A 14,679-nucleotide genomic window follows, 5' to 3' on the forward strand; every position below is an offset into this window, starting at 1 on the left:
AAATAACACTGCCAAATGGTGTCATTCTGCTTAACCCCAATGGAAATGGGTGCATGATATAACACTGCCAAATGGTGTCATTCTGCCTACCCCCACTGGAAATGGGTGCATGATATAACACTGCCAAATGGTGTCATTCTGCCTACCCCCACTGGAAATGGGTGCATGATATAACACTGCCAAATGGTGTCATTCTGCCTACCCCCACTGGAAATGGGTGCATGATATAACACTGCCAAATGGTGTCATTCTGCCTACCCTGAATTGAAATGGGTGCATGAGATAACGTTGCCAACTGGGGGCTTTCTGCCTACATGTATCTCCAATGGAAATAGGTGCATGAAATAACGTTGCCACCTGAGGGCGTTGTGCCTACACGTAACTCGAATGGAAATGGGCGCATGAAATAACGTTGCCAACTGGGGGCTTTCTGCCTACATGAATCTCCAATGGAAATAGGTGCATGAAATAACGTTGCCAACTGGGAACATTTCTCCAATGGAAATGAGTGCATGAAGTAACGTTGCCAACTGGGGGTATCCTACCTAGATGTATCGCCAATGGAAATGGGTGCATTCTGCCTACATGTATCTCAAATGGAAATGGGTGAATGAAATAACGTTGCCAACTGTGGGTATTCTGCCAACATGTATCTCCAATGGAAATGGGAGCATAAGATATGTCTGCATAAGAATTATGACATCTTATCTACATGTGTATTCCATGGTTGTCTTTGTGGTGAAGGCCATTTAGGCTGTCTTGATATTGTTTACTGGCACATAGTCACAAACCCGTCGTTCAGCTACGGGGAATTTGCTTCACAGTATCCTTTTTGGTTTACTTTTCTGTGCAATTACTGCCTTAAATTTATATTTAAACACCGGAAAGAATAATGGTTTGCACATGACAACTGTAAAACACAAAGGTATTGCTATAAAATATTTATTTCTTTCCATAACCATCTGGTATAGATTGTAAATAAGGTTAATATTTTACAGAATGTAAAATGTTCATAATACAATGCAGGACCATAAAACATTGTTATTTACAGAATATAAAGAAGTAGAAAACAGTATTTTAAACAATGGAATGCGTAAAACGGCTCTAAAAACTAACTTAACGAGACATACAAAAAGGTTTTTAAATGAAACACAAATGACATGCAACTATTTTTTTTAATTTGTAAATAATGATGTTAATATCTGAAGAAATGACAAATAGGTCAACACATAAAATAATATAAATTTTGACGTACAAAGCTACTGTTTTGGGATCAAACAAATAAGGTTTGTAAATGGTGTCCAAAAAATGCATTTTTTCATACAATTTTTTTTTTTACGACCAAACTATTCAGTGAAGGAATTTAGCATCTCGCCATTCAGTAAAAAAATCGGACTTTTAAAAGGTTCTATTCAGCTATACAGTTATGGAAAACAATAAAATACATTAGTAACTTATGAAGCAATAATATAATATAGTTTAATGCTATGCTTAAATAATAATCATTTGTTAGAGAGCTACTATGTATTTCAGATAAGATATAATTTGTGCTGTACATATTTACAGTGAAACTGATATATATACAAAAGATAAATCTGAGAAATAGACCGACTGCTACTCAAAATTATTTAACACTGGGTTTCTCATCAATGTGAGAAATAGACCGACTGCTATTCAAAATTCTTTAACACTGGGTTTCTCATCAATGTGAGAAATAGACCGACTGCTATTCAAAATTCTTTAACACTGGGTTTCTCATCAATGTGAGAAATAGACCGACTGCTATTCAAAATTCTTTAACACTGGGTTTCTTATCAATGTGCAAGCGTAGGCTCACTTTTTCAATCAAGTTTTACAAGTTCTTAACACATCTTATAACAAATAGGTTGGATGGAAAGTTTATGCTAGTTTTTTTAAATATTGGAAGGTTTTAGCTAGGTTTTATAAGGCAAAGTGCTGCAGAAGAGGGACAGGGTGTAGGAGAAAAGCTCACATTGAATATTGCCTTGAATAACTTGAACATTTTTAATATGACATAAAATGTTAGGGAGTGAGTTTAATTGCATTAATATTAAATTTCAGATGCCAAATATTTAAAGTTTGTAAGTATTTATTATATTATTAAAAGTTTGAATTGAAACAAAGAAAAATATTTGACATTTTCAAGCATTTAATTTTAAAAAGGCAGAAGGGTGCCCACGCTAACTAAAACTTCAGTTACCTTACTGTCACTTGCATAGTATCCATTAGCATTTCTAGGAGATAACAATAATTTGTTGTTCAGTCAATGAAAATATGTCTGCAGTGTTTTACAATTTGCTAATATGACAAAGTTACCATGTCATAATTTTGCTTTGTATTTTATCTAAAATGATTTTATATGGACACACAAAAAAAGCAGAATTTGTTCACTTGCTCTTACTAAGAAACTGATGAAATAAACAGAATAGCAACAGCATCCATAGCTTTCAAATTCTACTGAATCTAAAGAAATACATAAGTTATCAAACCTACAAGAAATATAATATAAGTAACTATTTTATGATAAACAAAATTCCCAAATAAATATCTGCAGCAACTAAGATTTTCCGGGGTATTTTCTAGCAGCACATTATGTACAATGGCATCAAATACACATGTGATGTCAAATATACATGAGATTACAGTATTGAATGAAAAGCTTGCTTCATTTACCTCAGAATTATAAAAACACAGAAACATTGAACAAATGGATACTGGCACAAAAACACAAGTACATCACCACAAGACAAGCAAAATATATAAAAAATAAAAATAATGTTAGGTTTACAAAATAGGCGGGTAAAAGCTTAGCTTAAAAATTTAACTTTAGTATGGAGTGCAGTACACATCACAATTTTTCACTGTCATACTTGCAAATATAAATAAATCTGGTCTAGCATTTTTTCAAATCTAAACCAATACTAGCAACAATTTTAGAATCCAAAATGCATTTGTATGCTAAACTTTTTTAAGTCCCTATTATTTTATTATTAATTTTTACATCATAAATTTAAAAAAAGAGAGATAAGTTTCTTTAAATACCATCAGACAAATTTAACTTGTTAACATAAAGTCAAACTGTCCATGGAAAAATTATTTTAGCCAAGAGTATCCATAAAAAGACTTCTTAAAATGTTGTTGAAATAAGTGCTTGTCTATAATAAACATGACACTTGTGGAAGCCTAGGTCCGCCTTGTGCCTTGTCCGAGATTGTTTGTCAAATTAATCTACTGGATTTTACCATGTGCTATGATTTAACAACGACATATGATCCCATTATTGTTTAACATAAATGAAATATTGAATGAAGAAAAGGCTTGTGTTTACTGATAAATTGTCAACACTTTCTGAATAAGTTAAATTTAAAAAAAAAAAAACTACAAGTATTAGAGATCTACTTGTAATAGGGAAACAACCATGCTATAAAATATTATAAATATAAAATATATTTCATATTAAAGAGTAAAAAAGGTTAAACAATATTCTTTTTTAAAATATCACATATATTACACATAGGCACAAACCTTGTTCCGATATGTTTAAAGATAACAAAATCTAGTTACGGAGTAAATGTTAACTGAAGAAAAACAACCTTAGAGTATGATTAAGGGGTTAACAATGAAAAACTGAATAACAATCTATACACTTTTTGCTTAACAATACAAAACATATCTACAGTTCTGGGCCAGTATCAATAAAACAACTTTAGCCATTTCTCATCTTAAGTTGAATTTCTACATTATTCATAGTCAAATTTAAAGCTGCACTCTCACAGATTGAACGTTTTGACAACTTTTTAATTTTGGTCTTTGAACAAGCCATTTTTTTGCGAAACTGCTTTAAAACCAGTTATATAAGACAGCTGAAAAAAAAATTGATCGCAGAGTTTTACATTTTAGTTAAAAAATTGATGTTTTGTGCATTTTTTTTTTAAACCGTTAGTAACTGTTTAAGCCATAAAACATAAATTTTCGAACGGAAATATGAAAATCAGCGATCTGATCTTTTGTCAGTAATCTTTCATCTTTGGTTTGCAGATATTTACACAAAAATTTGCCCTTTCCAAGACAAAAAAGTTGTAAAAATGGTAAATTTGTGAGAATACAGCTTTAAAGAGAAGTACAAGCGATTTAAAAAAAGAAGCTTTTATATTTCATAAAATTAATGAGAATAAAGTATTTGAGATATTATTAAGTTATTATATAATATGACAAGTGAAATACTTAACTTTGGAAAAAGACTTAAGTTCAGAAATAAGTTGAGATGTTTTTTTAAATACCAACCCAGGTGTATACACAGATGTGAATGAAAGATAAAAATGTAAATAAAACACAGTCACATGATTAAAAAAATATAACTTACAAAAACACAGCTCTAAAACCATTGTACTAATTCTATACCTAAAGTCATTAAGAAATGAAGATGTTTGGTAAGGTTTTATACCTGGTATAATGGGCTAATTGTTCTGAGTTATGTAAAAGTTAACAACAAAGTTAACATCACTGTGTTAACTTTAAAACCATTAAAACTGCAAGTTTAATGGATAGACTTGTGATCTGCAGTATTTCTTATAAGATTTAAAACAACTGTTTCAGCTTTACTTGCTTTATGAAAATATACCAACACATCAAATAATTCACCTTTTTAAGTTAACAACAATGATATTAACACCGTTGTTAACTTTAAGGAAGTTCTGAACAATCGGCCCAATGTTTGAAAAGGTTTAAACTATCTAACTTAATGTATTTTATGTCTAACAGATGAAACCGACAAGAATTCAATATAAAATTTACATAGTTTAAAACACACGAAAATGTATGAAAAGTGCACCATTTTAAGGTTTTGTGATATGTATAGGCATTTAGCACATACAGCATGCAACATACACAAAAAATATATATTCAAGAATGATTTACAAATGAAATTTGTACAAAATTGTCCATGAATGAACTGGAAATTTTACAAGTATAAATGCATGATGCGTCGAATGTTTGAATGACCTGCATAACAATACAGAGTATGCTGCTTTTAGAGTTATTCAAATACACATTATAGGTATTGTTACTCCTTACAACCAATACGTAGAATGAATCAAACGTTAACGCTCATCTGTTATTTCATTCAAAAAAAGGGGCAAAACTCTACAATTATCAAAGCACAAGTTACAGGTCTTGCAATATATGTGCATTTTGTCTCTTGTAACATGTTTACCAAGTTTCACTTCAATATTTAGAATGGTTTTTGAGTTATGGCCATAGTAACAGTATTTTTTTAGTTATGGCCACAGTTAAAGGTATTTTCACAGGGACACCATCGGCAACCAAAACAGCATCGAGACCATGACAGTACCTAGAGTTTTTTGAAGAAAAGAAGACGAGATAAAAATATTAGTTTTGATTGATTTTGTAAAGCAGGAGTATTTTCCAGATACATCTTTTTAAGGCTTTAAGCCGGCCAATAAATATATTAAGCAATCGCTTGGTAGCATTGAACTGATTAAGCTTTTTAAATTAGCATAATATGTTTCCTGTTACTAAATAAGCTTCTTAAAATTAAATTTGTGTACATTTTCTGTTAAACTTGGTTATATGCTAAACCTAATTTCCCGAGGCGGAATTACATATTTCTTATTCCGGCCCAAATATACAAATGCCTGTATCAGATTACTTGTAAAGAAACGACCCTCGCCGCTTGTTGCCACAGTCATCTCAAAATATCAATCAAGGTCAATCATTTGATGCAGATATCTTTCAAAAGGCCACCTTTTCATTCAATTCAATTACTTGTAACATACGGTAGTCAACTACATTTTCTCAATAGTCCATAGCGATTTTTTGTATTTTTTAAGCACTGTTCATTAAATTGCAATATTTCTTACGTTTCATAACGCTCCCTGTATTTGCCTAAGCCATAGCATTTCCTATATCCTCTCAACACTATTCTTGCACCATGTTAGCTGAGAATGTTTTTCCTTTTTTATTTCAGATACTCAGTCATTATTAGTTTTATAATGACCCTTAATCATAGATTTTCCCTGCTAGGGCTGTTCAAAACATCTACCCTCAACAGAGCATAGTCAAGATTTTCAACCCTTTTTTATTGTTACAATAAATTTTGAAACAACCCTTGGTGTTAAGTTTATATCACTCAGCAAGGGCTGTTCCGAAAGTTCCTCATTAAAGACACAAGGCAGCTAGGTTTGTCAGCATTTTGCAGAAAGGGGTGTTGCAAAAGTTCAAATGCAGTGGCTCGCTGTGAGGCATCTCTAACCAGCATTCTCTCTAGGAAGCCTTGGAGCCTTGCAGATACCTGCAAATATACCAAATATCGCTAAATACTTATTTGCCATGTGTCGGGAAAAATGCTTGCTATAAATAAATATACAAATTAGTGATTACAAATGTGTAGTCAATTTCAAGCAACTATGCCCCACATAAGAATTTGCGGATTTTATGACACATTCATATTTTTGAAACACCAAATTCTAAAACTTCTGATTCTTTAAATTTGTTTAACATTCAAGGCAAAATTACACATTTTATGATATCACTTACAATTGCCATAAAAACATAAATGAAAAGAGAAAATGGCCTCCCAACATAGCACTTATGATGTAATTTATCATGTGGTATACACACTCCCTCACCTCTTCTTCCCGAACAATAAAAAAAATAAATTAATGCACAAACCATTACCTTGTGAGCATTTTTAATCTTGGGCGGTGGCATATCCCGTATCCTCCTCATGGCTTGTAGTGGAGGTTCGTTGAAAAACGGTGGTTCCCCATCGATCATCTCGATAACCATGATGCCTAGCGACCATATGTCAACCTGCAAGGGAAAAGCATAGAATTACTGTAGACTGTACCATTTTATATCGAGTTTCCATTGTTTACGTTTTTTGCAATAATTCTCATATTGATATATGGTAAACTGGTACCAGGCTTACTCAGCCCAACAAGGGTATGTCTGATACAGTAGACTGGTACCAGGCTTACTCAGTCCAAGAATTGTATGTCTGGCATGGCCCAAACAACAAGCAACAAGCAGTTAAGTATAACGTATGGGGAAAAGTATATATGTATGAACCAGTGGCTGAAATTACGAAATAACAGTTATCTTATATGCCTTTAACAGTAGCATAGCAGATTATGAAATGGTAAGGGGAGGTTATCTAGGCTAATTAGAACAGTTACCATAAAACAAAGTTATTACCCTGCAATATAGCATGTGTGTAAATTACAATGATATTTCAATATACAATATAGCATCACATATATACACAAATACCAGGGCATATAGAAAATAAGAGCTAGATGAATGTCATATGTACTCTATACCAACCACTTGTTGCGTTTAAAACAGTCATTTACACATGGTATTTTTACAATGGCTCTTTTCAAACATCACTTGAGACTTTTACAGAGAGTTGTTTACATAATTCAGTCATAGAAATTACACTGAACATACAATCAAGTCAGGTAGGTCACTGACCATTTTTTACTAGCCCAAATGGTGTTTCACAAGCTCTTAAAATTTTGCAAGAATTTATGATAAAATCCAGAAAATCCAAAACATTTCTAAGGCAAGTAGAAATTACTTTCACAAGAACGCCAGGCTTGTAATTTGCGACTTTATACTACCCGAGACAACATCTACTTAATTTTTGCTTTAAAGCTAGTACCAATGGGTATTTCAAAATTCTTACCTCTGGACCATAAGGAAGTCTAGATATGACCTCGGGTGCCATCCAGTAAGGTGTACCAACTAGTGATTTACGTTTCGGCAGGTCCTGCGATACTTGTGCACAGAATCCAAAGTCAGATAGCTTCACCTATAAAATATGAAATTTTTTTGAATGAATAATCATCATATACCTGGGTTTTCCTCACTTTATATTTGAGATTTTAGCTAATGAGTTATGGAAGGGTGCTGCACCCTTTCCATTTTTGGAAGCACCCTTCAGCCCTTATGGAGACCAGCATGGGCACCCTTTTGACTTCATAAAATAAAATACTTAAGACTGTCATCAATTTCTTTTGTCTTGATTAAAACAAATAACATGATTATAAATACATACAAACTTTACATTTTTGGCATCTGAATTCTGATATTACTTCAATTACAAAACCTAATTTTTTTTTGTCAAAACCCTAATGTTCATGTTCTCCACAGCCGATACAACGTGCCATTTTCTCTCTTAGCACCCTGTACCTCTTCTGCAGCACCTTGCCCATTTTAAAACCTTAATATTGCTTTGTAATAGCCTGCTTACATAAAGAATATAAGGTTTTCTAACAAATAAACCACAACCTCCAACCTATAAAAAAATGGTTTGGCCTGTGTAGCAAGAGTTATCCCCAGGCTCTATTCCCTTATAGTTTTTTTTTCTTTATAATCATGTAGTTTTATGCATTTTAAATCACCCAGTATTCATTATGATGAATTCCATTACTTTAATATGATTCTCTTCATACTTATAACACAAGTAAAAAGAACTATACATTCAATCTTCATATATTTTTTCGAATAAGAATTAATATCTATTTCGAAAATTTCCCTTTTCCTAACAAAAGGTTTCCTGCGTAGGGTTTCATTCACTAGACCTTGTGATCATTTAAACAGTTTCCCGTCTCACCTTGCCGTCGTGTTGTAGGAGTATGGAGTCTGACTTGATGTCTCGATGGATGACGCCGTTAGAATGAAGGAATGCCAGGGCTTTCAGGCAGGCTTTACACACTGTCGCTATCTGTGTCTCGTCCAACCTGAAATAAAGGAGATATTTGAATATCCTTTGCATCTACTTTATTTTCCTTGTTCCAGAGCAGGAAAGACATGGTAACAAAGCTTGTATGTTCCAGTTTATAAAGGGTCTGTTTCTACGCATTACTCACATCATGGGCTAATGACCACCACCTCTATGTTAAGTGTTTTTAAAGGGACTAGACACCAGATGGTCCCAAAATCAGTAAAATACAGTTTTTCCTCAAATCATGTCTAGAATTGTCTATACAAGTTAGTTTGAGGCTGATAATACATAATTTTACATGATAAAAGAATTATTTATGCCCGCCCGCCCTGTTTTTGCCATTCTATAACCCGTAATTTTTCGATGAAAAATCCAGCTAAAAATAGTATTTTTCTCTCTGTCCCAGCTAAGTTTACCCGTTTAAAAATAGCATAGTTTGTATATTTAACTAGTGAAACTCACCTGATTAGTACAGTAACATATACTGTCGTCATTATTAAATTTATTGGGATTTGCATGGTAAACAAACGCAGACATTTTCCAAATTGGACAATATGCAAAATCTACTAAAGATACATATGTTCTAAGTGATGTGATACATCAGTAAGTAAGATTCAATGTGTTGTCCCCAGCAATATCAATTTTGTGTAAGTTTTAAACCTTTTCTTTTTTCTTGCAATGATATCATCTGGTGTCTAGTACCTTTAAATGTCATGAGGCTGTAGTGATGTGTTCTCCATGTGAGCTAAAGAAACAGAGTGAGATACAAAGAGATCTTGGTGTGACACTCTAACTCTTACTGAAGAAATCTCTCGGATCTTAAACGTACCTGGTGTTAAGCACCGATCCAAGGAATACAACTTTTCAGGATATAAACAAGTACTGAGTACTCCAAAATTTCCAGTACTAATTAAATTGCAAAGTGCCAGGCAAGGGAAGGTTTTATTATCAATTTTCAATATCCCATAAATGTCGCCGGGAAATGAACTCGTTACCTTGCTCATCCGAAGCAAATGTTCAACCATAAGACAGTCGTGGAATATTTTCCCTTACTTGTTATGTGTGACAATGTCTGTAAGTGCACCGCCCTCCAGGAACTCCATGACGACCCAGAGCTCGTCCCCAACCAGGAAACTGTCGTACATGTCCACTATGTGTGGGTGGTGGTAGTCACGCATTATCACAACCTGTCAGGGAAATATCATAGGAGATAGAATATGGGGTTAATGACACTTCATTATCACAACCCGCTGAGGCAATATCATAGGCGATAGATTGTGAGGTTAATAACAGATGGTCATTATCACAAAATGTGGAGGAAATATCACAGAGATAGAATGTGGGGTTAATGGCAGGTCAATATCACAACCTGCTAAGGAAATATCACAGGAGATGGAATGCGAGGTTAATGGTAGGTCAATATCACAACCTGCTGGGGCAATATTATAGTAGATAGAATGTGGGGTTAATGGTAGGTCAATATCACAACCTGCTGAGGCAATATCACAGGGGATAGAATGTGGGGTTAATGGCAGGTCAATATCACATCTGCTGAGGCAATATCACAGGGGATAGAATGTGGGGTTAATGGCAGGTCAATATCACAACCTGCTGAGGCAATATCACAGGGGATAGAATGTGGGGTTAATGGTAGGTCAATATCACAACCTGCTGAGGCAATATCACAGGAGATGGAATGCGAGGTTAATGGTAGGTCAATATCACAACCTGCTGAGGCAATATTATAGTAGATAGAATGTGGGGTTAATGGCAAGACGGTCACTTTCAAAACGTTTTTTGATTGTTATACATGTGAATGTATTGATTTTGAATATGAGTGTCACTTTAAATTTACTACATTTGTACCATCTTTGAGAATGTTTTTTGTGTTTTTGTCTATACATACACTGACATAATGGAAGGGTAACTTGTCAGCTGAGCTTAACTGTGCTATAAATAGTATGCAGATCAATATATATATATAAATAAACTAGGGATGAAAACGAATATTTGAATATTCGATCAAATGTTTATATAGCAGGGCTTGTTACAAAATTTAATGACAAGAATTAGTATAAGCATTCGGGCTTGTTCATCCAAAAGTCTAATTTCGATGACTGTAATGTGGGTGCAGTTCCACTTGGTTTGACTTGCTTATAATGTGTTATTGGCGGTGAAATTGGCAGTGAACAATCAAACTCAATCTTTTTCATACCTCATTAAAGAGCAGTTCCCTTCGCTGCTGTCGTCTCAGATCCATCTTCTTGACCGCAACCTGAGACCCATTCCTCTGTGAGGCGATACACACAATGCCCGTCGAGCCCTCCCCAATCTTGATGAAGTTGTCCAGGTGTTCCCGTGGGTCGCCCTGGCTCACAACCATCTGTAATGCTGCTCGGAACTGGAAAAATAAAAAAAAACTTGCTTTGTATTTTTTTATATATAATAAAGCTGATCAAATGTCTTAAACAGCTCCTGACAAATAAAATATCGACCTTTTTGTAGACTAACAGAAGGTGTTACTCTACTTCTCTCCTTATTTTGGAAAAGTTTGGGAAGCTTTTGGGGGTTTTTTCCAACCATTGCTTTATTAACTGATATACATCAAACATACTTTTAAATTTGAAAAATGTTCAATACATTTATCAAATAAACTTGGCATTTCAAGTCTTTAAAGCATTGAATGATCATGGCTTAATAGACTGATATCCATCATTGGTACTCATATAGAGAAAATGATTTGCAACTGTTTTCAAGTTAATTTCAAGTCCTTAAGGCAATGAATGGTCGTGGATCTAAGTCTGTCCTAATACAACCAGTTAATTTCAAATCAAGGGCATCATCTATAGCTTTTTAATCAAAGAAGCCGACTTAATCATGAGCAATTTGGCATAATCTTTGATGTATCAAGAGGAACTAACTCCTGAAGAGGCACCCTCATCCCACTGCGAAAATCTACACATTAACACATTAAAGCTTGCATTAATATCACTTCAACCAACCAAAAAATTGTAGCTTAAATTTACACTTGCAAGAACAACGCAATGACGAATGAAACTCTTTGAAGTGCCGAAACTGAATGTTTGATTGAAAAAACTGTTCAAAAAGAGTGTCACTTATGTGCAAAATGGCATAGTGTTTGTTTAACAAATTAACAAGTATGTTTTGCTTAGTTTGTTTGCAAATAGTAGTATTAAATCTTAAACATCAAATGTCTGTATAAGGCCTAAAAAAATTATTTTATTCGGGTGACGTGACTCTAGCTAGGAAATAGGTGCCAATCCTACTGTTTTTATAGTCAGTTTTTTTTGTGTGTGTGTGTTTTTTAAAATGTAGTTTAAAACCTTTTAAGCTTTATACAGAAGATGACTTTAACACCATTCTCCAATGATGAAAATAACGTTCTGATAATATAGAAAAAGCCTCATCCTACACTACCTGTTTTTGAAAAGGACGTGAACCCTTATCAAACCATGGTTTTTTTTGCCTAATTTTGAAAATATTTAAAACAAAATAAAAGTTCTTCTGGTGTTCCCATTTCTCCATCCTACGGCTAAATGCTTTGTAAATACTTTTAGTAAGTCTAAAAATACCTCAGGTTCTAGAATTTACAATTTGTAAACAATATTATCTAAATTATGCATTCCGAATTAACGCTGCATTTTTCGAATGTCAGAAATCAACTGCAATTATATTCTGCGCAATCCCTAATTTACAGATAACTGTAAAACCAATTATTTCTTCTGAGTAATTCATATATGTTATCCTACACTAAATGCATATTCCAGAATGATCGTTTTTTGCAGCATGTCATATTGAAGAGCACGTCTGCCAAGGTGCAAAACATAAATTACTTGCTCACGCTCTCACTTTGCAGTGTAATTGGTGGGCAAATAAAGTTTAGAAGTACCAGATGCCGTAATTACCTAATTGGCAAGAAATTACCTGACAACTCAAGTCAACTGAATGTTTATTTCATGTATTAAACATATCATGGTTTCTGGTTTACTCATTTTATGTAAACAGAGTTCACTTAAAGATGCACTCTTACTCATAATAAAGATTTACCACAATTACACAATTGTTTTGATATACCAAAAAGGATGAATAAATGTAAAAAAACAATGGGTTTTATGAAGGATACCGAGTTTAATTTAAAAGAAAGGTGCAGAAAACATAATATTCTACCTTTTCTATTTTTCCATAAATTTATTATTAAGTAAGAAGTTGAAGATGCACTCTTACTCCCAATTAAGATTTACCACAATTAATACAATTGTTTTAATATAGTATACTAAAAGTATACCGAGTTTAATTTGAAAGAAAGGTGCAGAAAACACTGTAATTCTACCATATGAGACGATAGTAAATCTTTTATCACTCACCAATCATTTAATATTTTTGTGTTTTCAGCTATATAAAACACGGTTACAATCTTGTTATTAGAAATGAATATTTTCCATAAATGTATAATTTAGTAAGTAATTAAAGATGCATCACTCAAAATTTATTTTTGTTATACATGTGTATACAAATTGATTTTGAAAAAGAGTGTCACATTAAAGGGCCATATTCTGACTGCTTTTTGATGTAATTCTATATATAGAGGTTAACTGTATGTTTCAGTTTTAGAAATGCAAGATATTTCACTGCGTAAGCACCAAAAGTAATATTAACGTCCATTAGAAAAAAACAAATGATGTCATTGCATTTTCTTTCCGGAATTGTATGCATTTATGTTACCATTTTTGCAACGAAATGGGTAAAATCTGTGAAAACTTTCGATAAACTCACTGTTTTAATTGGTAAATGATGATTCGTACAAAAATTCCACGCTCATAGCAAACAAGCATGGATTACAGCGTCATCTAGATTTACATAGAACAGTTAATAATGTTGACAATTTGAAAGCAGAGGATTTTATAATGAAAATTTAAAATCTATGATAATTTTTTAAAGATTTACTCTGGGTTTATGTTATTAATCTTAAACAATAGATTTGATAATAAAATTGTTGGACTATAGATTTGGTCGATATGGTGATTTTATCAGCCTGATAAAAGAATACATCAGAACCTCGGTCGATTATCCCTTTCTCAGGTCGATAAATTACCATATCGATCTCACTCACTGAATTGCAATAATTGTATTATATATCTTCCCATTGATGTCATTTCTCTCTTCTAACTTAAGTTTCTTCATATTTGGGAAACAAATGTGCCAAATGATAATCAGATTATTAATAAAAGTTGCCATTTGATTAATACAAAACATTTACGATACCTGTCACAGAGTCATAGAACAGTGTGTGTTTACCACATGTGTGATAAATTGCGTCATAAATGCTTCATCGGAAGAGAAGTATAACTAAGTAAAACATTCTTAAATTCAATCAAGCACACAAAATCTGGTACAATTAATTTTGGAAAAATCAAGCAAAGCATTTATGTGTCAAACTCACCTGTTCATGTGATAAGCGCTGCTGTTCGGGGAAGGCACCTTGGGGGGTAGGGGTGGGTTTTTGCTGGGGGGACTTGGGCGGGGTTTGGGGACCCATTCCCCGGGGAGTCAGGCTTGGGGCCTGTTGGCCTCCTGGGGGTACCTGCTGGGCGGCCAGTCGGTCAGATGGACTATGCTGCTGCTGTTGCGGGGGATAGCCATGCTGGTTGCCCGTATTCTGCATATTCTGTAAAAGGGTAAAAATGCATAATCTCTCATTTTTTCCTTATTTGTTTAATCACTCCTTATGGTTATTTTTGGATCAAAGTTAGTATAAAAATTTGGGCGTCTCATCCTTAAGAACAGAAAGTGACTAAATCAAGTGAAATGGAACTGTAACATTTTAAATTCTACATCAACCAGAACATGCAATTTTACACCACCATTTTTTCTCTAAAATATATCTAATT

At 33.5% G+C, this 14,679-nt stretch overlaps 1 protein-coding gene across 1 annotated transcript in view; it reads right to left on the reverse strand.

Annotated features, from left to right (window-relative positions):
- Nucleotides 1–926: 926 nt before the first annotated feature.
- LOC128214073 (serine/threonine-protein kinase PAK 4-like) overlaps nucleotides 927–14,679 on the reverse strand; it is a 33,051-nt gene continuing 19,298 nt past the window's right edge. Inside the window, exons 4-10 of the mRNA XM_052920326.1 lie at nucleotides 14,232–14,456; nucleotides 10,986–11,171; nucleotides 9,824–9,957; nucleotides 8,660–8,786; nucleotides 7,730–7,855; nucleotides 6,718–6,852; nucleotides 927–6,331 (exon numbers count right to left, since the gene is read on the reverse strand). Of these exons, the coding sequence (XP_052776286.1) occupies nucleotides 6,170–6,331; nucleotides 6,718–6,852; nucleotides 7,730–7,855; nucleotides 8,660–8,786; nucleotides 9,824–9,957; nucleotides 10,986–11,171; nucleotides 14,232–14,456 (1,095 nt within the window). The 3' untranslated portion in view covers nucleotides 927–6,169. The remainder of the gene's footprint in view (nucleotides 6,332–6,717; nucleotides 6,853–7,729; nucleotides 7,856–8,659; nucleotides 8,787–9,823; nucleotides 9,958–10,985; nucleotides 11,172–14,231; nucleotides 14,457–14,679) is intronic.

Source organism: Mya arenaria, chromosome 13, assembly GCF_026914265.1.
Source record: "Mya arenaria isolate MELC-2E11 chromosome 13, ASM2691426v1".
NCBI lineage: Eukaryota > Metazoa > Mollusca > Bivalvia > Myida > Myidae > Mya > Mya arenaria.